This window comes from Mobula hypostoma, chromosome 13 (genome assembly GCF_963921235.1).
Source record: "Mobula hypostoma chromosome 13, sMobHyp1.1, whole genome shotgun sequence".
NCBI classification, from domain to species: domain Eukaryota; kingdom Metazoa; phylum Chordata; class Chondrichthyes; order Myliobatiformes; family Myliobatidae; genus Mobula; species Mobula hypostoma.
The window spans coordinates 12,435,553-12,462,743 of NC_086109.1; the positions used below are offsets into that span (position 1 = coordinate 12,435,553).

At 42.6% G+C, this 27,191-nt stretch overlaps 2 protein-coding genes across 4 annotated transcripts in view; one reads left to right on the top strand and one right to left on the bottom strand.

The window, feature by feature from the left end:
• The window catches only part of LOC134355857 (uncharacterized), a 545,005-nt gene that overhangs the window by 253,894 nt on the left and 263,920 nt on the right, over positions 1–27,191 (top strand). The gene's annotated exons all lie outside the window — the stretch shown is intronic.
• LOC134355432 (Fc receptor-like protein 5) overlaps positions 23,995–27,191 on the bottom strand; it is a 31,953-nt gene continuing 28,756 nt past the window's right edge. For all 3 annotated transcript variants that reach the window (XM_063065299.1, XM_063065298.1, XM_063065297.1), the window contains one exon: positions 23,995–24,208. In XM_063065299.1, coding sequence (XP_062921369.1) covers positions 24,113–24,208 — 96 coding nt within the window. In that variant the 3' untranslated portion in view covers positions 23,995–24,112. The remainder of the gene's footprint in view (positions 24,209–27,191) is intronic.

Below are 27,191 nucleotides of genomic sequence, written 5' to 3' on the forward strand. Positions count from 1 at the left end.
GGTGTATTGAGTGTTATTTTGGATGTGAGTCGAGTAGTCGCCCCACCCGCCCCCTGTATGTTTTCAACAGTGTAGAGCATTTCAATTAAACCCACAGAAGTAGCAGCTGATGGAGAACTTATTCACTGAAACAGAGGGCTATATCATTTTGTAACATTGAACAATCATATTAATAATGATAAATTAGTTAAATGTTGAAATTTAGATGAATAAGTGAATACACATTTAAAGCAATTTAAACTTTTATGCAATCATGTCTAAATCAAATAACTAGCTCCAATTACCTCCTCCATGTGGCTGGTTTCTCCTGCTGATCCCTCTATCCTTGTACTGGTCATGGATTCCCCATCAAAAAATGGGGTGGCCTTTGATCATCAGGTATCCGCGTGAGTGGTCAGAGATAAATGTTAATTCTGCTTCTGCACGGTTACCTAAAATGTGTATTATGAATGTCAGTAATGTTCTGCACTTGTTGTAAACTAGAGCCATGAAGTCAGAGTGTGAAAGCACGGAAAATCTCCATTTGAACAAATCATAAACGCGGTCTACCTGCCTTCATTTTGCATTGATTGGAGTAGTCAACAAAATGTATATCATGCTTATGGTTAGTTAATAGAACATGAAACAGTAACGAACAGCATCATGTCTGCTCTAACTGTGGTGCCAAATAAACCTATTGAATCTGCCTGTATATGTCCCATATCACTCCATCCCTTGCATGTTCATGTACCTGGCCAATTGCCTCTTAAATGTCATTATCACATCTGCTCCTACTATCCAATCTAGCAGTGCATTCCAGGCACCTACAACCCTAAATTTCTCACTGGCAAATTTCTTTCGATTTCACCACTCTCACCTCTCATATTCAGAATCAGAATCAGGTTTATTATCACCGGCATGTGTAGTGACATTTGTTAACTTAGCAGCAGCAGTTCAATGCAATCCATAATATAGAAGAGAAAAAAGAATAAATAAATATGTAAATCAATTACAGTATATGTATATTGAATAGATTAAAGATAGTGCAAAAACATAAATAATATATATTATAAAAGTGGTTGTATCATCAGCAATTTACAGATGGTATTTGAGCTATGCCTAGCCACAGAGTCATGGGTATAGAGAGAATGGAGTAGTGGATTTTGCTTTGTAGGAAGTAATGTCTTGCAGACCCTGCCAGAGTTGTTGTGCATCCGATGTTGCCTCCAACCTCATTCAAAATTGTCTCTTCGACTTTAAAATAGCCCAAGTCACATCTGGTTTTCTGGTGCAGACCTGGATCGCCAGACTTGAATGCCACAGATCTAGCCTTCGGCAGATGACATACCTCCTGGTTCATCCACAGCTTTTGGTTTGGGAATGTACAGCAAGCCACACTCATCCATACATGATTAGATCCTGGGGAAAGAGACTTTGAATCTCTGCCCCATCTATCTATGCTGCTTCTAATTTCATTATCTTCCATCTGACATCCCTTCAGTCTCGAAAGAAAACAATCCTCGTTTGTACAACGTCTCCATACAGTTCATACGCTCTAATCCAGAGAATTGACAGCTGAACCTCTTCTGCAGCCTGCCTCTGAGGAAAGAGCAGAGCAGAAAACAGCTGTGATGAAGAAAGGGCTTTTCATGCAATATTTGGCTTCTTTCCCTCTAAAGGCTGTGTCATTTCTTTGAGGCAACTGAAAAATTCACCCCTTCTGAAATATACTGTACTCCATTGGTCAGAGCAACTTCAAGAGCTAGGATGGGATTTCACTTTACTTCAGTTCAATATTAGGGGGAAAATATTTGAATGGAATTACACATTCATGCACTGTGGTGACATGGATTTTATCACAGTTGTAAAATCCATGTCGGTTCTGTTCTTGAACCCGATCAAATCCATTTAGACAGGAAATGGTCTGTGTAAGTCGCTTAAATATTTCTCATAGAATGATACAGAATAGAATTTGGACAGCACATGTATAGTATCTATCTACCCTTACCTCTGGCCCATCTTACCTTCACTCACTTTCTCAGCTAATGCAAGGTACCAATTCCACAAAACACGAACACAAGAAATCCTGCAGATGCTGGGATTCCAAAGAAACGTGCACAAAGTGTTGGAGGATCTCAGCAGGTCAGACTATGGAAATGAATGAACAGTCGACGTTTCGGGAAGTGACCCTTCTTCAAGACTGGAGAGGAAAAGTTAAATTTATTATCAGATTGTATAAATGTCACCACATACAATCCTGAGATTTCTTTTCAGCGAGCATAGTTAACAAATTAATAGAACAGAAACTGTAAGTGGATCAATGGACAAGCTGCACAAATGCAAATATAAATAAATAGCAATAAATAACGAGCACAAAACAACAAGATAAAGAGTCCTTTAAGTGAGAGCATCGGCTGTGGGAAACCAGAAATAGTGTGAGTGTAGTTATCCCCTTTTGTTCAAGAGCCAGATGGTTGAGGGGTAGTAACTGTTCCGAAACCTGTGATTCCTGAAGCTCTTGTACCTTCCACATGATGGCAGCAGCGAGAAAGGAGCACGGCCTGGGCGGTGAGGATCTTTGACGATGGATGCTGCTTTTAGAACACAGAACATAGGACATAGAAATCTACAGCACATTTACAGGCCTTTCAGCCCACAATATTGTGCCGACCATGTAACCTAATCTAGAAACTGCTTAGAATTTCTCTACCGCATAGCCCTCTCTTTTTCTGAGCTCTATGTAGCTATCTAAAAGTCTCTTAAAAGACCCTATTGCATCTGCCTCTTACACCATAGCTGGCAATGCATTCCACACACTCACCACTCTCTGAGTGAAAAACTTACCCCTGACATCCCCTTGTGCCTACATCCAAGCACCTTAAAGCTATACCCCCTTGTGTTAGCCATTTCTGCCCTGGGAAAAACAAACCTCTGGCTATCCACACGATCAATACCTCTCACTATCTTATACACCTCTATCAGGTCATCTCTCATCCTCTGTTGCTCCAAGGAGAAAAGGCCGAGTTCACTCAACATGTTCCCATAAGGCATGCTTCCCAATCCAGGGAACAACCTTGTAAATCTCCTCTGTTCTCTCTCTATAGTATTCACTATAGAGAGAGTGGCCATTCAGCCATACTAGCCTACACTTAATGTAGATGGGCTCAATGGTTGGGAGGGTTTTTACCATGATGTACTGAATCTATTACCTTTTGTAGGATTTTCTGCTCAAAGGCTTTGGTGTTCCCATACTGGGCCGTAATGCAGCCAGTCAGCACACTTTCCACCACACATCTATAGAAGTTTGCCAAGGTTTTTGATGTCATGCCGAATCTCCACAGATGCCTGAGTAAGCAGAGGTGCTGTCGTGCTTTCTTTGCAATTATATTTATAGGATGGGTCCAGGACAAGTCCTCTGAGATAGTGACACCCAGGAGTTTAAAGTTACTGACCCTCTCCACCTCTGATCCTTTAAGGATTGCTGGCTCATAGACCTCTGATTTCCCTCTCCTGAAGTCCACTATCTGTTCCCTGGTCTTATTGACATTGACTGAGAGGTTGTTACTATTACACCACTCAGCCAAATTTTTCAATCTCCCTCCTCTCTTGCTGATTCATCACCAACTTTGATTCAGCCCACAATAGTACTGTCATCAGTAAACTTGTATCCGGTGTTGAAGCTGTACTTAGCCACACAGTCATAGGTGTAAAGCAAGTCAAGCAGGGTGCTCAGTATGCATCCCTGTGGTACTCCTGTGCTGATGGAAATTGCTGAGGATCAACACACATAAAATGCTGGAGGAACTCAGCAAGCCAGGCAGCATCTTTGCAAAAGGGTACAGTGGATGTTTCAGGCTGAGATTCTTCATCAGGACTGCCGATTAGTAGTGAGTAATCTATGTTTTCTAACTTCTTGATTACAACAATGCAGTTCCCCTTCTGTCATTTTCAAAGAACGTGATTTATTGTACAATCGTGGGCTACAGTCACAGATCGGCTTTGAGATAAACAATATCTCCTGTTTCTAATTTCACACTGCATTGACCGATACAAGCTGCAACGTGTGTGTGACTCATTTTATTCAGCTTCCTATACTGTATTAATTTCTATTGTTCTCTGTCCTTTAACACCCTTGTACAGTGACATCAATTGTACCCGTATTGAATAATTCTTCACAGCAATCGATGTGTGCCAATATTTCCAAACACAAAAGCAAAATAAGATGGTTATTAATAAAATAAGATAAGAAAAAATAAGATGCGTGTTTGATCATAGCAGCTTCTATGAGCTCAACTAAATGTGTTATTGTCCTTTTTAAATGTATTATTTTCAATCACATCTCCCTGCAAGATATTAAGAACTTAAAGTACTGCAGGTCGACCCCGTCAGTGAGTTGCTTGTTGGTGGCGAAACTGAAAGAGCTGGACTTGGTGCGGACCGTGAAGCCGCCTGTGTCAGAGGGGCTTCGTTGCGCAAAGAAGGTGTGCAATCTAGCAGGAAGTTCACTGATTTATTGATGGACAGCAGAGGAGTTGTGTGGCCTCGGCTTCAAGCCACAGAGTTGCATGTTTCCAACCCCCCCGGAGAGAGGCATCAGAGCCGGTGCGCTCTGCCGCAGGCGGTGTGGTGCAGCGTTCAAACTGCAAGCGATGCTGCCCCCTAGTGTTCACTCAGCCATATTGTATGAAACTGCAGATTTCCGCAACATCGTGATCTTTTGTTTGACGGTATTTTACTGATATCTTATATGTGCTTGCAATCTTACATGTATTAGTTGTGTGACTATTGGTACCAGAGTAGTGCTGTTTTGTTTGGTTGTATTCATGCGTATTCATGTGTGGTTGAATGACAATGAAACTTGAACTATGAGCTATGAATATGTGCCTATCTGAAATGAAATCTGCGGATAATAGAGAGACCCAGAATGTCAGACAGCTTCGGAAGAGATAAAAGGAAAGCTAATACTTCATAAATTTGTTCTGATGGAATATCAGAATGAGTAATTAACTGTTTCCCTTTCCTGAACATTCACAGCTGTTGACAACAAAGGGAAGTCCAGGAGCCTGAATGTGATCTATTCCCCATGAATGCATTTCAGTTCGAAACACAACCCGTTTTTGATAATATCAGTTTATGAAGAAGCATCTTAATTGATTATCATTCATCGGTTATGAGAATAAACAACATCTGCAGGCAATTGAATCCATAGAATGAGTTTAACAGTGTATAAGGGTATTAATCAGTTCACAGAAACAGTATGTACGGGTTAAAATACTTGCTGGGTGATGAAGGAAACATTGGGAAAACTGCTGTTATATTGATATCAATGAGGGTAAAATGTTGGAGAAGGAATTTCAAAAAATCAAAGTCACTGCCTTGAAGGATGACAGTGGGCAGAAGAATGAAAGTTTGATCTTGATGCAAAATTGAAGCACAGTCAGTGTAATCTGGGAGACTTCACGTTACCTCCTGGACCACCGTGCTGTGAGGATCAGATTCATCACGTCTCTGGAAAAGGCAATGGTCAACCCATCAGGTTCTTCGACAATGGGATCTCTGCTTTATTTCAGATGGCCACTCACAATGGAATTTTGTCTGAAACAAGCATTCCATACATTCACATCAAGCATTCTGCACACAAGAGAGCATGTCAAAGCCGAGTTGTATCATCTGCATAAAGCTTGGTTTGACCATAGGATAAGAAAGTATTCATGTATTTAAATGTTTTTCTTCAAATGAACAGTATATTTGCAAGCAATTTATCTGACATCCATAAGCCTATCTTAGTTTCGCTTGTAAACCATGAGACTGAACTCGTGCCGATCATCAGGAGAGCGAAGAGCAGCCAACGGCCCACCTTCCATATCATGAAACTGAGCAAAATGGAAGAGATATAGAATCAGTGCGAGGAAATGAGGTGGCTTTGTGTTTGAAACATTTGCCTCCTGTTTCAACTGTAATCTCAGTGGAGTGGAATGATGTAAACCAGCTGAGCTGGAAGGTTCAAAGTGGAGACTAAACTAGTGTTCGACTGAAAGCGAGAGAGAGTGAGAGAGACAGAGAGAAAAAAACATTTGATTATCTGTTACAGATCTAACTACTGGGACATGACTGCAGAAAAATGAGGACTGTGAATCGGAAATTGCAAAGTGAAAATAAATTTTGACAAGTAAGTGAAGGGCAGAGGTGAGACTATGATAAAGCAATACCATTGAAGGAAGTAGACACTGCCGTAAGGATAGATGTGATAGATAATAAATGATGCGTGACTGATGGTGAAAGGGAGAAGGGACATGAAATATGCAGACAAATTAGAATGATTAATATAGGGTGGCAGAGTGGAGATACGTCTCTACCAAAGGAGGTGTAAGGCATTATTCCCTCTGCTGGCCTACAGGTCACATTTGGGCAAGGTTTAGCACCTGCTTAGCCTCCAGATGAGAGTCATATGAAGTCATGGGTGCAGGTGGGTAAATAGAAATTTGAACAGCTGGTGCAGCTGGAAATGAAGCAGAGATCCCATTGTCGAGGAATCTGATGGGTTGACCATTTCCTTTTGCAGAGACGTGATGAATCTGATCCTCAGAGCCTGGTTGCCGAGGAGACAAAGTAAATACTCCCAGATTATACTGACTATATTAGCATTTTGCATCAAAAAAATGAAATCAAATCATTAGAAAGAGATGACATAAGGACAGAAGATGTTGAATCATTGTGGATAGAGTTAAGGAACTGCAAGGGTAAAAGGATCTTGATGGGAGTACTATACACACCCCCAAACAGTAGGAAGGATGTTGTCTACAAATTACAACGGGAAATAGCAATGCCAAAGGGCAATGTTACAATAGTCATGGGGGGCATCAATATGCAGGCAGATTGGGAAAATCAGGTTGGTGCTGGATTTCAGGAGAGGTAATTTTTAGAGTGCCTACAAAAATGCTTTTTCGAGCAGCTCGTGGCGGAGCCCACTGGAGGATTGGGATTTGTATAATGTCAAAGCCAACATAACAGCGAAAGAAAGGCCATATAAGAGTGCAAAGATTAGTGGGAAGGTAGAAGATTGGAAAGCTTTTAAAGACCAATATAAGGCAACTAAAGAAGTCATTCAGAAAGTAAAGATAAAATATTGGCAAGTAAGCTCACCAATAACGTTAAAGAGGATACCAACAATTTCTTCAGATATATAAAGTGTAAAATATAGGGAAGAGTGTATACTGGACCACTGGAAAACAATGCTAGAGAGGTAGTAATGGGGGAAAACAAAATAACGAATGAACTAAATAAGTATTTTGCATCAGTCTTTGCTGTGGAAGACACGAGCATTATAGCGGAAATTTCAGGTATCAGGGGCATGAAGTGTGTGAACTAGAGAGAACACTCTTGGGAAACTGAAAGGTCTCAAGGTAGATAAGTCATATAGACCAGTTGGTGCACACCCCAGTTGTCATGGTCTGGTCTGTGAAGTCGGAATTCTAGTTCACGGTCTGGTCTCCATGGACTCAGGACTCCGGGTCTTCCAGCTGTCCATCGTTTGGTTGAGTTAATCATAGGCACCTGATTCCCATCTTGGGGCTTGGAATATAAGAGGCCTTGGGGTTGAGTGTGGGCTGCTGGTTTGTCCTGTCAGTCCCCCTTGAAGCAACCTGCTGATGGAAGGCTAGTGAAACCATTCGTGATCTCTGGGCCTGGTTGGAGGACCACTGCTTCATGGAGCCTTGTTGCCACTCATTGGAGTAGTCTTTGTGGTATGGATTTGGCTGTTTCCTGGACCAGCTGAGTGGCCGTCAGCCACTCCGAACTAGGTAGGGATCCGGCTGTTTCCGTAGCCAGCAGAGGTTGTTGGCTGTAACTGTGACTTGGAGCAACCCTGAAGCAGAGATGGGACTGTTTGTTGTTCTTTGGTGTTTGTCTCTTCTTGTCCTTGCCTCTGTGGGGTAGTCAGGTGGTTTTGCTGTTGTCCTGTGGGGGGATCTGTCTTGTCTTGTCCTTGCCTCTGTTGGGTAAGTCTGGCTGTTTTGCTCTTACCAAACAGGTGGACCTGTTCCACCTTGGTGTGGAGGGGTTTAGCCTGGCTTGTCTAAGTATAAGTCCTGGCTCTATGTCTATGTGCGATCCTGTCTCATGTTGGTGTTGTGTTAATGATGAATCCCGGCTGTTTGAAGGATAAGTCCTGGCTCAATGTTGATGTTCAGTTCCCAGTCTGCCTCTCAGCTCTAGTCTCTGAGTTATCAGCCTCGGCATTTCAAGACAAAGATCCCGCAGCCTCCAAGCTCCAAGGACCCAAGGCTCAACGCTCCTGCAGCCTCCAAGCTCACGACCCAAGGCCCCAGCCACATCCTGTCCTGAAGCCATGTCATGTCCTTGCCTGGTTCTGGGGTCCGAGTGCGAGGCAAGACCCAAGTTCTGGGTCCTTGTTAGTCTCGGGCTCAGAGTCGAAGCCTTGTCTCCTAGTCCATGGTTTCGAGTCCTGGTCCAGCCTTCCCTAGCCCAAGTCTACGTTCTTGTCCCTGCTGCTGGTCTGAATCCTGTCACGTCCCTACTCTAGTCAAGTCCTGTTCCTTGTACTGTACTTCAGTGTCTGTGTCTCTCATTTGGGTCCATTCACAGCACCCCATTGTGACACCAGTGTTCTTAGAGGTTGCTGAAGAGATTGTGGAGGCATTAGTAATGATCTTTCAAGAATCACTCAATTCTGGAATGGTTCTGAAAGACTGGAAAATTGCAAATGTCTCTCCACTCTTCAAGAAGTGACAGAGGCAGAAAAAGGAAACTATAGATCAGTTAGTCTGACCACTATGGTTGGGAAGATGTTGAAGTCGATTACCAATAATGAGATCTCTGAGTATTTGGAGGCACATGATAAAATAGTCCACAGTGAACTATGGTCTGTAATGATTCCACAAGGGAAAATCTTGCCTGACAAATATGTTGGAATTTATCTCTCATTCTTCTAAACTCCAGTGAGTACAGGCCCAGAGGTTTCAATCGCTCCTCATACATTAGGGAAATTTGACATCATCTGGAGTTTAATAGTTAGATCCCTTTAGAATTGATATACAGAGAGTTTTTGGGGTACAAGTCCATTGCTCTCTGAATGTGGCAACACAAGTGGACATAATGGTAATGAAAGCATTCAGCATGTTTGCCTTCTTCATTCTACATGCTGGAGACTAAGGCTGACAAGGCAACTTGTAGCCATGAAACTTTGTTAGGGCACATTTGGAACATAATGTACAGTTCTGTTTGCAACTATATAGAAAGGATGGAAAGGTTCTGGAGAAGGTAAAGAGCTTCACCAACATGTCACCTGGATTGGAGTATAGTAGCTATGGGGAGAAGTTGGACAAACTTGGATTGTTTTTGCTGGAGTGTAGGCTGAGGAGAGAACTGATAGAAGTTTATAAAGTTACAGAATCATAGATCAGGAAGATAATCAGGATCTATTTTCCAGGGTTAAAATAACAAATAATGGTGAGCATGGTTTTAAGGCGATAAGGGGAAAATTTAAAGGAAGTTTGTTCACCGTTAACCTATGACCTCTGATCGTAGTCCCACCCAACCTCAGTGGAAAAAGCTTGCTTCCACTTGTCCTATCTATACCCCTCATAATTTCGTGCACCTCTATCAAATCTCCTTTTGTTCTTCTACGTTCTAAGGAATACAGTCCAAAGCTATTCAATCTTTCCTTATAACTAAGGTCTTCCAGATCTGGCAACATCCTTGTAAATTTTCTTTTCACTCTTTCAACTTTGTTTACATCTCTCCTGAAGGCAGGTGACCAAAACTGCGCACAATAATCCAAATTAGGCCTCACTATCTTATACAACTTCAACATATCATCCTATCTCTTACACTCAATACATTTTTTTATGAAGGGCAATGTGCCAAAGTATTTCTTTACGACCCTATCTAACTGTGACACCACTTTCAACAAATTATGGATTAGTATTCCTTTTGTTCTACCACACTCCTCAGTGCCCTACTGTTCTCTTTGTAAGAACTACCCTGGTAGGTGCTTCCAGTGCAAAACCTCACACTTGACTGCATTAAATTCCATCTGCCAATTTTCAGCCCATTTTTCCAGCTTTTACAGATCCCTCTGCAAGTCATGAAAGCATTCCTCACTGTCCACTACACCCCCCAATCTTGGTGTCATCTGCAAACTTGCTGTTCTATTTAACCACATTATCATCCAGATCATTGATATAGATGCAAAGAACAACAGACTCAGTACCATACTCTGTGGAACTCCATGAGTCACAGGCCTCCAGTCAGAGAGGCAACCATCTACTACCACTCTCTGGCTTCTTCCACAAAGCTAATGTCTAATCCAGTTTGCTACCTCATCTTGAATGCCAAGCAACTGAAACTTATTGACCTATCTCCAAAGCTGGTTTTCATCAAGTGCCTTGCTAATGTCTATGTAAACAACACCCACTGCCTTGTCTTCATCCACTTTCCTGGTAAACTCTTCAAGAAACTTTATAAGATTGGTTGGACGTGAACTACCATGCCTGAAGCCATGCTGACTATCCTTAATCAGTCCATAGCTATCCAAATATTACATGTATCTTAGAATGTGGCTCTTAGAACACATTCCAATAACTTTCCTACACTGATGTCAGACTTTATTTTTAGATTATGAGGACATGCAGTCATCTTTTATTGCCATTTAGTAATGCATGCATTAAGAAATAATACAATATTCCTCCGGAGTGATATCACAGATACACAGGACAGACCAAGACTGAAAAACTGACAAAAACCACATAATTATAACATATAGTTACAACAGTCCAAGCAGTACCGTAACTTGACGAAGAACAGGCCATTAGCACAGTAAAAAGTTCAAAGTCTCTCGGAAGTCCCACATCTCACGCAGACGGGAGAAGGAAGAAAACTCTCCCTGCCATATCCGACCACAGTCCGACTCTGAGGTGTCCGAAAACTTCGAGCTCCGACCGGCCCTCCAGCACCGAGCACCATCTCTGCCAAACACTTCGACCCCGGCCCCGGCTGCCAGCAGCAGGCAAAGCCGAGGATTTTGTGGCCTTCCCTCCGGAGATTCTAGATCGCACGGTAGCAGCGGCAGCAAACCGGGCATTTCAGAAGTTACTCCAGATGTTCCTCTGTGCTCTCGTGGCTGAGTCCATCAAATCAGAATTGTTCACGGCCCCTAGTTAACAATAACATATCACTTCACCGGAGAGGCTACGCGTGCTGCGACGCGCCGCCATCCTCTCCTTACCGCTCTATAATTTCCTGTTTTATGTTTAGAGCCATTTTTAAACAGCAGAACAACTGTGGTTATCCTCCAGTCCTCTGTCTTCTGTCACTAAGGATGATTTAAATACGTATGGCATGGCCCCAGTAATTTCTGCACTTGCCACCTATAGAGTCCAAGGGAAAAACTCAGCAGGCCCCGGCGATTTATCCACACTGATTTGCCTCAGGGCAGCAAATACTTTCTCCTCTGACAGGGTGACAATTCATGGAGTTCCGAGGCAGGAAAATGTGCTGAGCCTCCCACTGGAAATCAGTGTCCCGGCCCTGGGTCAGACCCTGCGCCGGGTGAGAGAATTATGAGTGGGATTTCTTTACCCTTGTCCACTCGCCACAGATCTCCGCACTGCTGTGGAGCCTCCGGATATTCCTGCTGCCCTGACTCTTTCCAGAGAAAACATGTATCAGGCATTTCAGTGGAGACATCAAGTCGAACAATGAGAAACCTACCGTCAGATACTTGTAGATGCACATCACACACTGGATGATTGCCAGATGTTGTAATTCCACACCTGTAAACTGCTGTATCATTAGAGACAAGGTTCTCCATAGTAACAGTAAATATTTGCTAGGATGTGTTACCTCTCACTGTCATTCTTCCATACTGCTCAGTTGTCCATCTGTATTCACTAACGATGTGCATTGACGACCCCACATGCGGCGCAAATACTTTGTGTGTGAACGGTACATTGGTGCATAGTGACAATCGATTGTGATCACTCTTCCCACAACTCCTCTTACTTTATCATCTGGCCATAAAGCACCCAGAACTGAGGGAGAAAATCTTCAAAAAATAGACAGGTAAAATCAAATTTACACAAGCAGATTTAAGATTGCAGCTTGTTTAATGTTATTTCCTGTACAAACGTGTAAATAAGAATGAGATCATTGTTATTCTGGATTTAATGCAGCACAAAAATACATAAAAGATATAGAACACAATATCTGAGTTTATTTGAGGAGTTGATCAAAGGAACTGCTGAGAACAGGACAGTAGTGTTTAGCACATGAATTTAGCAAGGCATTTGACAAGATCTTGCTTTGTAGACTGATCTGTAATGTGAGATTACATGGTAAACTAGCCGGATGGATACTGAATGGGCTTGGTGGAAGGAATCAAATTGTGGTAGTGGAGTGTTGGTTTTCTGACGAATTCAGACATTATCATCAGTCGTGTGCCATTGGGATCAGTGCTGTTATTTGTTAATCTCTTTTACTTTTTATCAATATTAATAATTTAGAATGAAAATGTAGGTGACATGATAAGTAAGTTACAGGTGACAGTGTAGCGCTGTGGGCAGTGGAAAAAGTTGTCTAAGTTTACATGAGGATCTCAAAAATGAACCAGTGTTCATCCTCATTACTTTGTGCCAGCAAGATCCCCCCCACCAGAGCCCGTCCTGTCAGCTTGCATCGGACCCATCTCCCTCTCTTCTCGGTACTACCATCAGGTGGAAGGTGCAGGATTCTTGGGTCCCATGCTGCCGGGATCATCAGCAGTCGGTGCCCTGCAGCTATCGGGCTCCTGGATTGGTTTCACTCACCTCAACGCTGAACTGAGCCCGCAGCTGTGGACTCACTTTCAGGGACTCTGCCTCTCAAGTTCCATGTATTAATTGTTTACATATTTTTACGATGTGCACAATTTGTCTTCTTCTGCACATTGGATGTTTGTCGTGGATTCCATTGTGTTTCTTTGTTTTGTGGGCAAAGGTATGGTGGATGGTCACAGGCTTTATCCCAGAGTGGGTGTGTGGCCTCCGTCGGTCGTGGTTGACCATGGGTACTGTGCCTCTGGTAGTCACTGAAGCGAAGCTGGACTGGCCTCTCCAGGGCGCAAGCCGGGGCAGAATTGATAAGAGATCCGTCTGTTGCCCATGCAGTGGGACCCCCTTCTCCATGCTGATGATAGGTGCAAAGGAACGACAAAAGTCGATACGGTTTGGTGCCAGCAGCATCGCAGGAGTTGCCGTGCCGGTGCTGGGTACGACAGTCAGCCGCCTTCGGGACTCCGACTCTGGATTTTTCCTCGGGGTTTACTCCCAAAGCCTTTCCCGTGAGCGGGTATAGCCACAAGGCAGCGGAGGTTTGAAATCGGAGTTTTCCCTTTCCTAGATGAGCTGCCATCCGTGGTTAATGAGCCCCATCTGCCCGGAGCAACTGGTTTTAAGTGCCAGTGGCCCGCCTTTGCCCCTTCTCCTATCAGTGAGAACAGCTCCGCCGGGCATAAGAACTATGCCACATGTGAAGGCCAGGAGTTGGACTTGGTTGTCAGAGGCTGTTTGAGATGCATGCCATGAAGAGCATTTGTTTAGCAGTGGGAGCTCATCCTCACTACCACCCTTCGGCTATGACTATCCTTGGAGCCAAAAACTAGAGAGCCGAGACTGAAAGTGAGGGGGCAAAGTCTGAGAGGCGTTGGAGGGGCAGTGTTTTCCGCACAGAGCAGTGTGTATGTGGAGAAGTGCTAGAGATGGATACAAATACGCTATTTAAAATACATTTGGGCAAGATCATATATAGGAAAGATTTAGATTGGTATGAGCCAAATGAAGGGAAATGGGAGAAGCTGAAGAAGACACCGTAGTCAGCATGGATGATTTGGGGTGAAGCTCCTGTTTCCATGACCTATAACTCTTTGACTCTGCAGCACCCTCTCTAAACTGGATCACACTTCTGAAAGTTTAAAGTCAGAATTCTATTCCATTGCATAGGTGTGGCAGCTTATAGACAATAGGTGCAGGAGTAGGCTATTTGGCCCTTTGAGCCAGCACTGCATTCACTGTGATCATGGCTGATCATCCACAATCAGTACCCCATTCCTGCCTTCTCCCCATATCCCTTGACTCTGCTGTCTTTAAGAGCTCTGTCTATTTCTTTCTTGAAAGCATCCAGAGAATTGGCCTCCACTGCCCTCTGAGGCAGAGCATTCCACAAAACCACAACTCTGTGTGAAAAAGATTTTCCTCAAGCTTATGGGGTCACCACCAATCAGACTGCACTTCGATTTCAGATTTCAAAGTTCAAAGTACACTTATTATCAAATATATATATTATATACAACCTTGAGATTCGCCTCCTTACAGTCAGCCACAAATGAGAAGAAAATCAATAGAACTGACTAAAAAAAGATGCACTAACACCCAATGTGGTGAAGCTTTATGAGGCACTGGAGAGGCCTCACCTTGATTGTTGTGAGCAACTTTAGGTTCCTCGTTTCAGAAAAGATGAGTTGACATTGCAGAGGGTTCAGAGGAGGTTCACAAGGATGATTCCAGGAATGAAAGGGTTATCATACTCCGGCGTCCTGAGCAGGAACCCAGGGCCGACCTTCTAGTGCAGTACTGAGGGAGAGCCGCAGTGTTGAACTTACAGTTAACTCAGATGTACACAAAGATCCCAGCTAATTTAGCTTAGATTTTAGATTATGAGGACACTCAGTCCTGGTTTATTTTCATTTAGAAATGCATGCGTTAAGAAATGATACAATGTTCCTCCAGAGTGATATCACAAAAACAAGACAAATCAAAGACTAACTCTGACAAGACCACATAATTATAACCTATAGTTACAGCAGTGCAGAACAATACCATATTTTGATAAAGAGCAGACCATGGGAACGGTTAAAAAAAAGTCTCAAAGTTACGATCAACTTCCGATAGTCCCGATAGCAGGCGGCAAAAGGGAGAATCTCTCCCTGCCATAAACCTCCAGGCGCCAACAACTGCCGATGCATTGGAAGCACCCGACCACAGCCGACTCTGAGTCCGTCCGAAAACTTCGAGCCTCCCACCAGCCCCTCCGATACAGCCTCCCGAGCACCATCCTCTGCCGAGCGCCTTAAACCCGCCCCGGCCGCCGAGCAACAAGCAAAGCCGAGGATTCGGAGCCTTCTCCTCTGGAGATTCTGGATCACACAGTAGCAGCGGCAACGAAGCAGGCATTTCAGAAGTTTCTCCAGATTTGACTGCGTGCTCTCACGTCTGTCTCCATCAAATCAGGATTGTGCATAGCACCCTACTTGACAGATAACAGATATCATTCACCGGAGTGGCCGCTGTGCGCTGCGTCGTGCCGCCATCGTCTCCTCCCAAAATTTATTTGGGATTTGTGTGTATGTTTCGGATTCTGGGGAACTCCGGGGTTGAGTCGGGGGTTGGTAGGATCATTTGAGGTTATGTTTCAATTCTCTCCATGATGCCAACGCCCTGAAATCCTCCTCATGTACAGACAAGTTTATAAACTGCAGAAAGAAACCCCTCATGATGTCTGAAACTGTGCCCTCTGGTTATGATGGAAATTTTATATTTTGTACCTGACCAGTATTTCTATGTGTAGTTAGAAAGTGGTGCAACAGTAGTCATTACCACTTTAGTATCTAGAAATCCAGGTGTGACTTCAGTTTCTGTAAAGATACATTGAGAGTTTAAATCCAATGAATTATTTATGTCTGGAATACAAAAATCACATATCAATAATGATAAAGTTCAACTACTGGAATGTCAAAATCCCATTTGGATCGGAAAAGCATTTCAGGACAGAAATCTCTCCTCCCCACCCACCCTGGTTTACCTTTGACTCCGGATCTAGTAATGTTCTTTACTAATTGCCCCGCTGAAATGGCCCAGGGAAGACACTGCTGTCAACACAATAATGCCGATTGTTGTAGTGATTCCTGCAGATTCCACCAATGGTAGACCCGATGTTCCGGCTTAACAGCCTGCAGGAAATTTCTCCAGCTGGACATTTTCTCCCCCCACCCCCCCACCTTTCTACACACTATTCCCCTTTTCTCCTTATCTGCTTTCACTTCTCACTCACGTCCAAACCCCACCCCTTAACATTTGACTGTCGTGCTTCACCCCTCCTCAGTCCCCAACCACCTAGTGGACCCAGTCTCACGCCTCCCTCTCTTCTGTTTACACCCTCTCCCTCTCCACTCACACTTGAAGCAGAGTCTCGACCCAAACCATTAATATTTCCTCTCCATCTGACAGATGCTGCTTGATCCGTTGAATTCCTCCAGGATTGTACTCTGAACTCCAGTTTCTGACATCTTTAGTGTCTACAGATATTCAAGTACTGTTCTGAAAATGGTGTCTGACCCCCAAACCAACACTGATTATGGAAGTACCCAGTGCAGCTTGTTACTCACCGGATAGAAAACCAGTCAGAAGAATCGAAGACCACATCTTTTTATTCACAGAGAAACAGCCAGGACCTATCTGTCCTCAGCGAGAAATAACTGAAATAAAAATGAGGAAGAAGGCAGCAGGAAGTTTGATCAAAAAAACAAGGATGACACAATTGGTGTGTGGTGTGTGACATCTGAAAGGCTGTCAGTTATATTTAGCAAGACAGGAATATTTAAGTATTTCCCAGACTGAACAAAATGGTGAGAAGAATTAAAATATTGGACACGACAGCAAGTGTTCTAATCTGAAACCACAGTAAGTGGTTCGAGGAAGCAGGGGATTAATCTGTAATGTTGACCGCTCTGCCTCTGCAGATCCCACCTGATTCTCCAGATCTTCTATTTTTTGCTTGATTTAACATGTTAGCCGTGGTGAGTCATGTTGAATAGTTAATGGTAGAAAGGAAAAGAGCCTATGTGGAGCCGAGGAGCTGCTGGCGCCTAACGGTGACTCCTTTACTTGCATCTTCAGAAACAGCTCTATTTCTATCTTTAATACCTCTATTTTCCCCTTTCAGGGTTCTTTTGAAGACCCTGATCTGGAGTTACACGCTGACTTTGGTCCTTTGCAGAAATGCGACCTGCTCTCGGGGTCTCACGATTGGCCGCTATTTAATATTCCAAGGATGCGGCCTAGAAGATTAGCGTACCTTCAGGGTTCTGGGATTTCATGGCTCCGGAGGTGAGTGGACTCAGGGTCAGTGCCACTGCCTGACGTGTAGTGGGATCACACGGAAGATCGAAAGCAGTGAATTGGCTGCTGCCTGTGTGCCCAGAGACCCGAGTTCTTTGGGCACAGAGCTCAAAAAAAGTGACGCAACAGACTTTTAACATCGTAAATCAGCGAGTTGTTTGTTATGTCTCCCCTCTCGCTGTGAAATGGGGACACCTCTTTTTCCCTTATTAGGGAGAGAGAGAGAGAGAGAGAGAGAGCCTTTGGTATGTCGAATTACTGATTGAATGAGTAGTCTTTGGGGTACTGCAAGCCTCTGTTCTTATGGATACTTTGCTGCACAGTTGAGTGCTCGGTGGGGGACGCCGATGATTTTTTTTGCTGGTGGGTGGGGGGTTGTTGCTTTGCTGCTGCTTATGCATGGGTGGGGGGTGCTGCGGGGGGGGGTGCTGTGGGTTTCCAATATTTAGCTGTCATTCATTCTTAGGGGCACTCCACTGTTTTTGTGGATGTTTGCGAAGAAAAAGAGTTTCAGGATGTATATTATACACATTTCTCTGACATTAAATGTACCTTTGCAACCTTTGAGTGTAGTTGTGAGTGTGAGTAGAAAGTTACGTCACCCCTAGCCCAACCAACAGGAGCATTTGATGGTTCTGAGTCTGTACTCACTGGAGATTTGAAGGACCAGGTGGAGATCTTATTGAAACCTATTAAATATTGAAAGACTTAGATGTGTATGTGCAGAGGATGTTTCCTGTAGTAGGGGAGTCTACAACCAGTGGGCACAGCCTCAGAACACAAGGATATTCCTTTAGAACAGAGTTGAGGAGGAATTTCTTCAGACATAGGGTGGCGAATCCATGAATTCACTACCACAGATGGCTGTGGAGACCAAGTCATTGGATATATTTAAAATGGAGGTTGATCGGTTCTTGATTATTGAAGGTGTCAAAGGTTATGGGGAGAAGGCAGGTGAATGGGGTTGAGAGGGTCTAATTTTGCACCTATGCCTTTTGGTCTTATGGTCCTCTAATACAGGCACCAATCTGGTGAATCTCTTCCACAACATGAATTCTTGAATGCTCAATGCTTGTCCTCTTTACCATCCCTCTCCGTTCCAAATCTCGGGGAGTTTAGGACTTGCACTCCAAGACCCGTACATCATTCTGGACCTTCCTTGGTGATAATTCAGTCAAATACGAGACACGAGAAAGACATGACATGAGACTTTTAGTCATTGTCATAGTCATACTTTATTGATCCGGGGGAAATTGGTTTTTGTTACAGTTGCTCCATAAATAATAATAGAACCATAAATAGTTAAATAGTAATATGTAAATTATGCCAGTAAATTATGAAATAAGTCCAGGACCAGCCTATTGGCTCAGGGTGTCTGACCCTCCAAGGGAGGAGTTGTAAAGTTTGATGGCCACAGGCAGGAATGACTTCCTATGACGCTCTGTGTTGCATCTCGGTGGAATGAGTCTCTGGCTGAATGTACTCCTGTGCCCACCCAGTACATTATGTAGTGGATGGGAGACATTGACCAAGATGGGATGCAACTTAGACAGCATCCTCTTTTCAGACACCACCGTGAGAGAGTCCAGTTCCATCCCAACAACATCACTGGCCTTACAAATGAGTTTGTTGATTCTGTTGCTGTCTGCCACCCTCAGCCTGCTGCCCCAGCACACAAAAGCAAACATGATAGCACTGGCCACCACAGACTCGTAGAACATCCTCAGCATCATCCGGCAGATGTTAAAGGACCTCAGTCTTCACAGGAAATAGAGACGGTTCTGACTCTTCTTGTAGACAGCCTCAGTGTTCTTTGACCAGTCCAGTTTATTGTCAATTCGTATACCCAGGTATTTGTAAACCTCCACCATGTCCACACTGACCCCCCTGGATGGAAACAGGGATCACCGGTACCTTAGCTCTCCTCAGGTCTACCACCAGCTCCTTAGGCTTTTTCACATTAAGCTGGAAGGTCTTGGCCTGAAAAGTCAACTGTTTACTCTATTCCATAGATTCTGCCTGGTCTAATAAGTTCTTCTAGCTTTTGTGTGCGTGTTGTGATATTTCCATCAAACCTGTTTCTGGGAACTTGCTACTGAGGAGGGAGCAAAGTAGGAGGTAAGTGTAGAGGCTTTTCATGCAAACTCAGCATACATGCTTGGCCTCATTCCATCTCTCTGAAGGCTGATTCCGCTCTTTGAAGGAACCTTGAAAGCTCACCTCTTCTGAGAATTATTCCACTGTTGAGGCAATTTCAAGAGCTTTGACGGGATTTCACTTTGCTTCAGTTAGATGCCAGGGGAAAAGCTACTGAATGGGATTACACAGTCACGATGGGTAAAATCCATGTCAGGTGTGTTCTGAAACAATCAACATTTTGACAGGAAATGGTCTATGTGAGTAGACAACCCCAGCTATTTCTATTTCTCAATGAATCATAGGGTACAGTAAATGAACAGTTCACACTTGTCCAAGGTGAAGACATTTCTATCTGACCTATCTCACCCCCACGGTTGCTCTGACCCTTGACCATACCTTAGCTCATCTTCCCCATTGCTAGTTTCCCAATATACCTGTGATCGTGGTTAGATCTTGCAAAGTTAGTCGAAGTCTGATTCATGCTGTGTAATTCCCTGGGGTAGATGAGGTCTGAGGAGAGCTTCAGTACAAGGGATAACAATTCTTACGTGTCACACGTATTGGAGAAGTAACACAGAATCAGGTCTCTATCATCGACATACTGTATGAGATTTGAATTAGCTTCAGGGCTCCAAAACCTCAACTATCTATTAATTTCCGTAGAAGCTGCCCAACCTGCTGAGTTTCTCCAGCATTTTGTGTGTGTTGTTTTGATTTCATTGTAGTGCGAGGGTTGAGGTGATCCAAGAATGTGGCTGATTTATATTGTCCTGGATTTTAGTTGCTGACTTTGCAATTGTTTATAAGCACTTAATTTCACATTGTATATAAATACAAATGTAGGTAAATGATAAAATAATTCAGTATACACAGAGAGCTTTTGTTACTTTGGGTTTGTTAAATTTGTTTTAGGGGAAAACAGTGCAGTATATTAGCCGTGAATGTACATCTGCTAAAATTTTGTACATTGTGTAGTATAAGTGTTGTATCTATTGCATCAATCATTGCTGGCTTCCGTGTAAAGTTCACCCTCAGCGAAGGATGTGGTTTGAACTTCTCTTTTCTTGTTTTACTAAACAGAATATAGAGAAGTACCAATGGATGCTACACATTGACCTATTGTTCTAATCTCTTCCTACATTGCCCAATGCTTCTTGGAAAACTTCTCAATAACCATGGTGCAATATGCTGATGAGAACAAGTACAGAGATGCAAAACATCTTCAGCAAAACCTTTTTTGTTTCACCAACCAGATCGCTGAACGTCAATAACAATTCTGTGAAGAAAAGTGAAAAGGGCATTTAACCATTGCGTTTAAACCTGATCCCAATCCTGTGTGTGCCTGTAAATATAAAAGTGGGATTGTAAAACATTTTCCATTCGGTTATTGAGTAGCTATCTAAGAAGTGAGGCTTGTATAAGGCATTAGTCCGACTACAGTTGGAATATGGCGAACAATTTTAGGCCTCTTATGTATTAAAGGATGTACTGTAATTGGAGAGGGTCCCAGGAATGAAAGGGTTAATGTATGAAGAGTGTTTGATGTGTGGGCCTGAACTCACTGGAGTTTAGAAGAATGAGGGGACTTATCATTGAAACCTCTTCAATAGTGAAGGGCTTAGAAACTAAATGGTGTGCATGTGGAGAGGATGTTTCCTACAGCGCAGGAGTTCCGGACCGGTAGGCACAGCCTCAGAATGCAGGGACATTCTTTTAGAACAGAGTTGAAGAGGAATTTCTTTAGCCAGAGGGTAGTGAATCATAGAATTCTTTGCTACAGATGACTGTGGAGGCCAAATCATTGGGTATATTTAAAACAGAGTTTGATAGGTTTTTGATCAGTAAGGGTGTCAAACATTACGAGGCAAATGTGGTTGAGGAGGATAATAAATCAGCCATTAGAGAATAGTGGGGCAGAATGAATGGGCTGAATGGCCTAATTCTGTTTCTGTGTCTTTTTGTACTATGGTCTTCTGGTCTTAAGTGATGGAATAATGCAGGAAGAGGATGGAACAATTTGTTTACATGAGGCATTCATTTTTTCTTCCCTAAATTATGTTTTCTACGAAAAGAGAACACACGTTCCAGTCATATCCTTTGGGAATTGCTTTGGGATGTCCTCAGAAAGGGAAAGGGTCCCTTTCTGAATTAGAAGCAGGTTTATTTTCACTCTCTTCTGAGGTAAAATTTTCTGTTTTGTGGCAGAAATATCACAAGGCAAGTTCTTTCCCTCAGACCATTAACGAGCTCAGATTTAACAGGTCCAGATTCACAAGTGGGATCTGGAATTATGTGCAGCTAATCAACACCCATCAGATAACCCTGAGCTGAAGGGGTCAAGAGTTCCAAACAGACTCTGGTGTTACTGCTTCACATCCTCACAGAGCAGGTGAAGATTATCATGCCATATTCTATAAGACCATAAGATATAGGAACAGAATTAGGCTATTTGGCCTATTGAAACTGCTCTGTTATTTCATCATGTCTGATCCCAATTTTCCTCTCAGCCCCAATCTCCTGCCTTCTCCCTGTATCCCTTCATGCCCTGAACAATCAAAAATCTATCAACCTCTGCCTTAAATATAAAGACTTGGCCGCCACAGATTCACCAACCTCTGTCAAAGGATATTCCTCCTCACCTACTTTCTGAGGCTGTGCCCTTTAGTCTATGACTCTCTCACCATAGGAAATATCCTCTTCACATCTACTTTATCGAGGTCTTTCACTATTCAATAGCTTTCAATTAGGTCATTCCTCATTCTTCTGAATTCTAATGAATACAGGTCCAGAGCCATCAGATACTCTTCATATGACAACCCATTCAATCCTGGAATCGTTTTTGTGAACCTGCTTTGAACCCACTCCAGTTTCAGCACATCCTTTCTAAGATAAGGTGCCCAAACCTGCTCACGATACTCCAAGTGAGGCCTCATCAGTGCTTTATAAATTTTCAACATTACATCCTTGCTTTTAAGTTCTAATCCTCTTGATATGAACGCTAACATTGAATTTGCCCCCTCCACCACGACTCAACCTACAAATTAATCTTTAAGGAATCCTGAACAAGGACTCCCAAGTCCCTTTGTGTCTCAGATTTTTGTATTTTCTCTCCACTTAGAAAATAGTCAACCTTTTCATTTCTTCTACCAAAGTGCATGACCATACACTCCCCAGCACATTATTCCATCTGCCATTTCTTCACCCATTCACTGAATCTGTTTAAGTCCTTTAGCCTTTCTACTCCCTCAACACTACCTGATCCTCTAGCTATCTTCACACCATCTGCGAACTTTGTGACAAAGCCATCAATTCCACCATCCAAATCATTGACATATGACGTAAGAAGAATCCCAACACAGAACCTTGTGGAACACCACTAGTCACCAGCAGCCAGCCAGAAAAGGCTCACATTTCCCACTCTTCGCTTTCTGCGAATCACTACTTTATCCATGTGAGATTTTTATCATAACACCATGGGCTCATAGCTTGTTAAGCACCCTCATGTGTGGCACTTGTCAAAGATCTTCTGAAAATACAAGTACACAGCATTAACCCACTCTCCTTTGTCTATTCTGCTTGTTATATCTTCAAAGAATTCCAACAGATTTGTCAGGCAAGATTTTTCCTTGAGGAAACCGTGCTGACTATTCCCTGCTTTTACATGTGCCTCCAAGTACCCTGAGACCTCATCCTTAATAATTGGCTCCAACATCTTCCCAACCACTGAAGTCAGACTAACTGGCTGACAGTTTCTTTTCTTCTCCTCTCTTCCTTCTTGAAGAGTGGAGTGACATTTGCAACTTTCCAGTCTTCCGGAACCATTGCAGAATCTAGTGATTCTTGAAAGATCATTACTAATGCCTCCATGATGTCTTCAGACACCTCTTTAAGAACCCTGGGTTGTATACCATCTGGTCCAGGTGACTTATCTGTCTTCAGACCTTTCACTTTCTCAAGAACTTTCCCTCTAGTTATGTTAACTTCATACTCTCTGACACCTGGAACTTCCAGTATACTTCCAGTGTCTTCTACAGTGAAGACTGATACAAAATACTTATTCAGTTCATCTGCTATTTCTATGTCCCCTATTTCTACCTCTCCAGCATTATTTTCCAGCATTCCTATATCTACTCTCGCATCTCTTTTACACTTTATGTATCTGTAGAAAGTTTTAGTGTCCTCGTTAATATTATTGACTAGCTTACTTTCGTGTTCCATCTTTACCTTTTTAATGACTTCTTTAGTAGCCTTCTGTTGGTTTTTAAAAGCTTACCTATCTTCCAACTTCCCACTGATCTTTGCTCTATTATATACCCTGTCTTGAGGTTTTATGTTGGCTTTGACTTCTCTTGTTAGTCATGCTTGTGTCTTCTTTCCTTTAGAATACCTCTTCTTTTTTGGTATGTAAATATACTGTACCATGTGAGTTGCTTCTAGAAATTTCAGCCATTGCTGCTCTACCGTCATACCTGCCAATATCTTTTCCAATCAATTCTGGCCAATTCCTCTTTCATACCTCTGTAATTCCATTTACTCCACTATAAAGCTGATACATCTGACTTTAAGTACCCGTCTGTCAATGAGGCATTTCAAAGTTCAAAGTTCAAATTAAATTGATATTCAAAGTGCAGTAAGTCACCATAGACTACCCTGATTATAATGATAATAATGCAGTTCACCTTCTCTCATTTTCAAGACCCTTTATTGTCCATTCATGGGTTACAGTCACAGATCAGTACTGAGAAAAGTTACACCTTGTATTTGCAGATTCATGTCCTGATGACCGATGCAAGTTGCAGTAATTTGCAGCACACTCATCTTGTTCAGCACCCAGCTTTTATTTCCATTCCTTGTTCTCCTTTAAGACCTCTGTACTGTGACTGGAAATGTTCATGCCGTGTCTCTTTCTCTCTTCCCTCCTACAAAGTATGTTACGAAAGGTCAGTAATCACACTCTTGTTAGTCATGGTTGTGCCATCTTTCCTTTAGAATACTTCTTCATTTTATTTTAATGTAGGTAGCCTGTGCCTAAATAGTCTTTTATCTGACACATCATTCCTCCCACCAGATCTGCTTCCTAAACTGTCACTCTTCCACTTTTAACCCAGATCTGAGGAGGGGTCCCTGACCTGAAACGGAGGTCAATGAACGGTCCCTGTTATAGTTTGTAGTTCAAAACAATAAATGAATTCAAAGGAAAACAAGAGAGCTGAGAAATGTGAATCTTATTTTGTATTTTTACTTTAAGTGATAGTATTATGACATATGCAATTCAATTCTTTGCTTATAAACTGCAATGAATTGCAGGTCGACCTTCACTAATCCAGCACCATTGGGACCTGAGGAGTGCCGGATTAGTGAAAATGCCGAATTACAGAAGGATCACATTAAGCAATAGCTAACTGCCTCATTATACCTTTAAAATATCATGTAAATCAGTACAAGTTAGATAATGAAACAGAAATATTAAATGAGTAGCAAGTGAAATTTTAATAAAGTAATACTGTACATGCACAGTTAAAATAAAGGGTACAGGTAAATGTACAGGAATTAACTTATACAGAGAAGTTGAGCACTTCCACTTCTAAAGTCAGACGTTTAATATACCTTCAGGCAAAGTTACATGTCTGCAAGTGTGGGGTTGTCAGGATCATCAGCATTTTGTTAGCATGGTAAATTACAGGAAATTGCCTTATACCCTGTTGGTGATTCTGCATCTACTGTTGCTAGTGTTCTTCTTGGTGTACATCTCCAATACAGAGCAGTCTCATCGGCATTATACCCCTGCTCGGGGCTTAATTTTTCATCGGAGAGCAACTTGGCGAACTCGTCAACAAACTCCGCTGCTGCTTTCTTGTCACCACACACTGCACAAAACTGTAAGCCCTTTCCTGCTTGAACTGATGAAGCCAGCCTTCACTATAGTTACACTCATAATCTAGTCCTAGTTCTTCATGAAACAGTTTTGCTTGTTCCATCACCATATCTTCAGATAGTTCAACACCTTCACTTACACAAAGATTAAACCACATTATCAGCACTTTATCTAGTTCCAAACTTCTTCTGTCTTTCATTGTTTTTCTTACGCACCTCTGTTTCTTTGAGCCACTATCAGCAAAAATATGTAGCAGTTTTTCTTTCTGTTTCTTTATATTGTACACTGTGGAAGAACCAATGTTGAAACACTCGCACAAGCTTTTCACCGATACATCGCAGTCCAGTTTTTTCAAGAGTTCAATCTTACCTTTAAATGATAATGTGCGGTGTTTTCACTTCACAGCATGAGGTGCATTTCCTTTATTTATTGGGGACATAATTGGGGCTAGAAAAGGGCCAATGATATTAATAAAAGCAGGAAAACAAGCAGGAATCACCTGTCTCTGCTTACAAGAGCGCGCCAACACGTGAAAGGTTCTGGCGCAACCACAACAATGCGCATCAGATTGGTACGGTGGCCCGGGAAATTTGAAATTACAGTTGCACGGAAAATTTGAAATCAGTACTGGATTATCAAAGGAACCGGATTACAGGTAGTTGGATTAGTGAAGATCGACTGTATTTAAACAAACAAGCGTGCTTACTCAAACAATATTTACAATATTATTCAAATATTACTGAAATATTAAATACACAACACTCCTTCCTGCTTAGCTGTAAACTTCAACTCAATATAGAATGCATCTCAACTATATACATAGTATACTACAGTTGAAGTCAGAAGTTTACATACACTTAGGTTGAAGTCACTAAAACTCATTGTTTAACCTCTCCACAGATTTCATATTAGCAAATTATAGTTTTGGCAAGACGTTGAGGACATCTACTTTGTGCATGACATGAGTAATTTTTCCAACAATTGTTCACACAGATTATTTCACTTTTAATTGACTATATCACAATTCCAGTGAGTCAGAAGTTTACAAACAAAATCAAAAGATATCAGCCAAGACCTCAGAAAAAAAATTGTGTACCTCCACAAGTCTGGTTCATCCTTGGGAGCAATTTCCAAACGCCTGAAGGTACCACGTTCACCTGTACAAACTAAGTAAGCAAGTATAAACACCATGGGACCACGCAGCCGTCATACCGTTCAGGAAGGAGACGCATTCTGTCTCCTAGAGATGAACGTACTTTGGCACAGGAAGTTCACATCAATCCCAGAACAACAGCAAAGGACCTTGTGTAGATGCTGGAGGAAACAGATAGACAAGTACCTATATCCACAGTAAAACGAGTCCCATATTGACATAACCTGAAAGGCTGCTCAGCAAGGAAGAAGTCACTGCTCCAAAACCACTATAAAAAAGCCAGACTACATTTTGCAAGCGCACATGGGGACAAAGATCTTACTTTTTGGAGAAATATCCTCTGGTCTGATGAAACAAAAAATGAACTGTTTGGTCATAATGACCATCGTTTTGTTTGGAGGAAAAAGGGTGAGGCTTGCAAGCTGAAGAACACCATCCCAACCGTGAAGCATGGGGGTGGCAGCATTAAGTTGTGGGGGTGCTTTGCTGCAGGAGGGACTGGTGCACTTCACAAAATAGATGGCATTATGAGGAAGGAAAATTATGTGGATATATTGAAGCAACATCTCAAGACATCAGCCAGGAATTTAAAGCTCGGTCGCAAATGGGTTTTCCAAATGGACAATGACCTCAAGCATACCTCCAAAGTTGTGGCAAAATTGCTTAAGGACAACAAAGTCAAGGTATTGGAGTGACCATCACACCGTCCTGACCTCAATCTGATAGAAAATTTGTGGGCAGAACTGAAAAACTGTGTGCGAGCAAGGAGGCTTACAAACCTGACTCAGTTACACCAGTTCTGTTTGGAGGAATAGATCAAAATTCCAATAACTTATTGCGAGAAACTTGTGGAAGGCTACCCAAAACGTTTGAC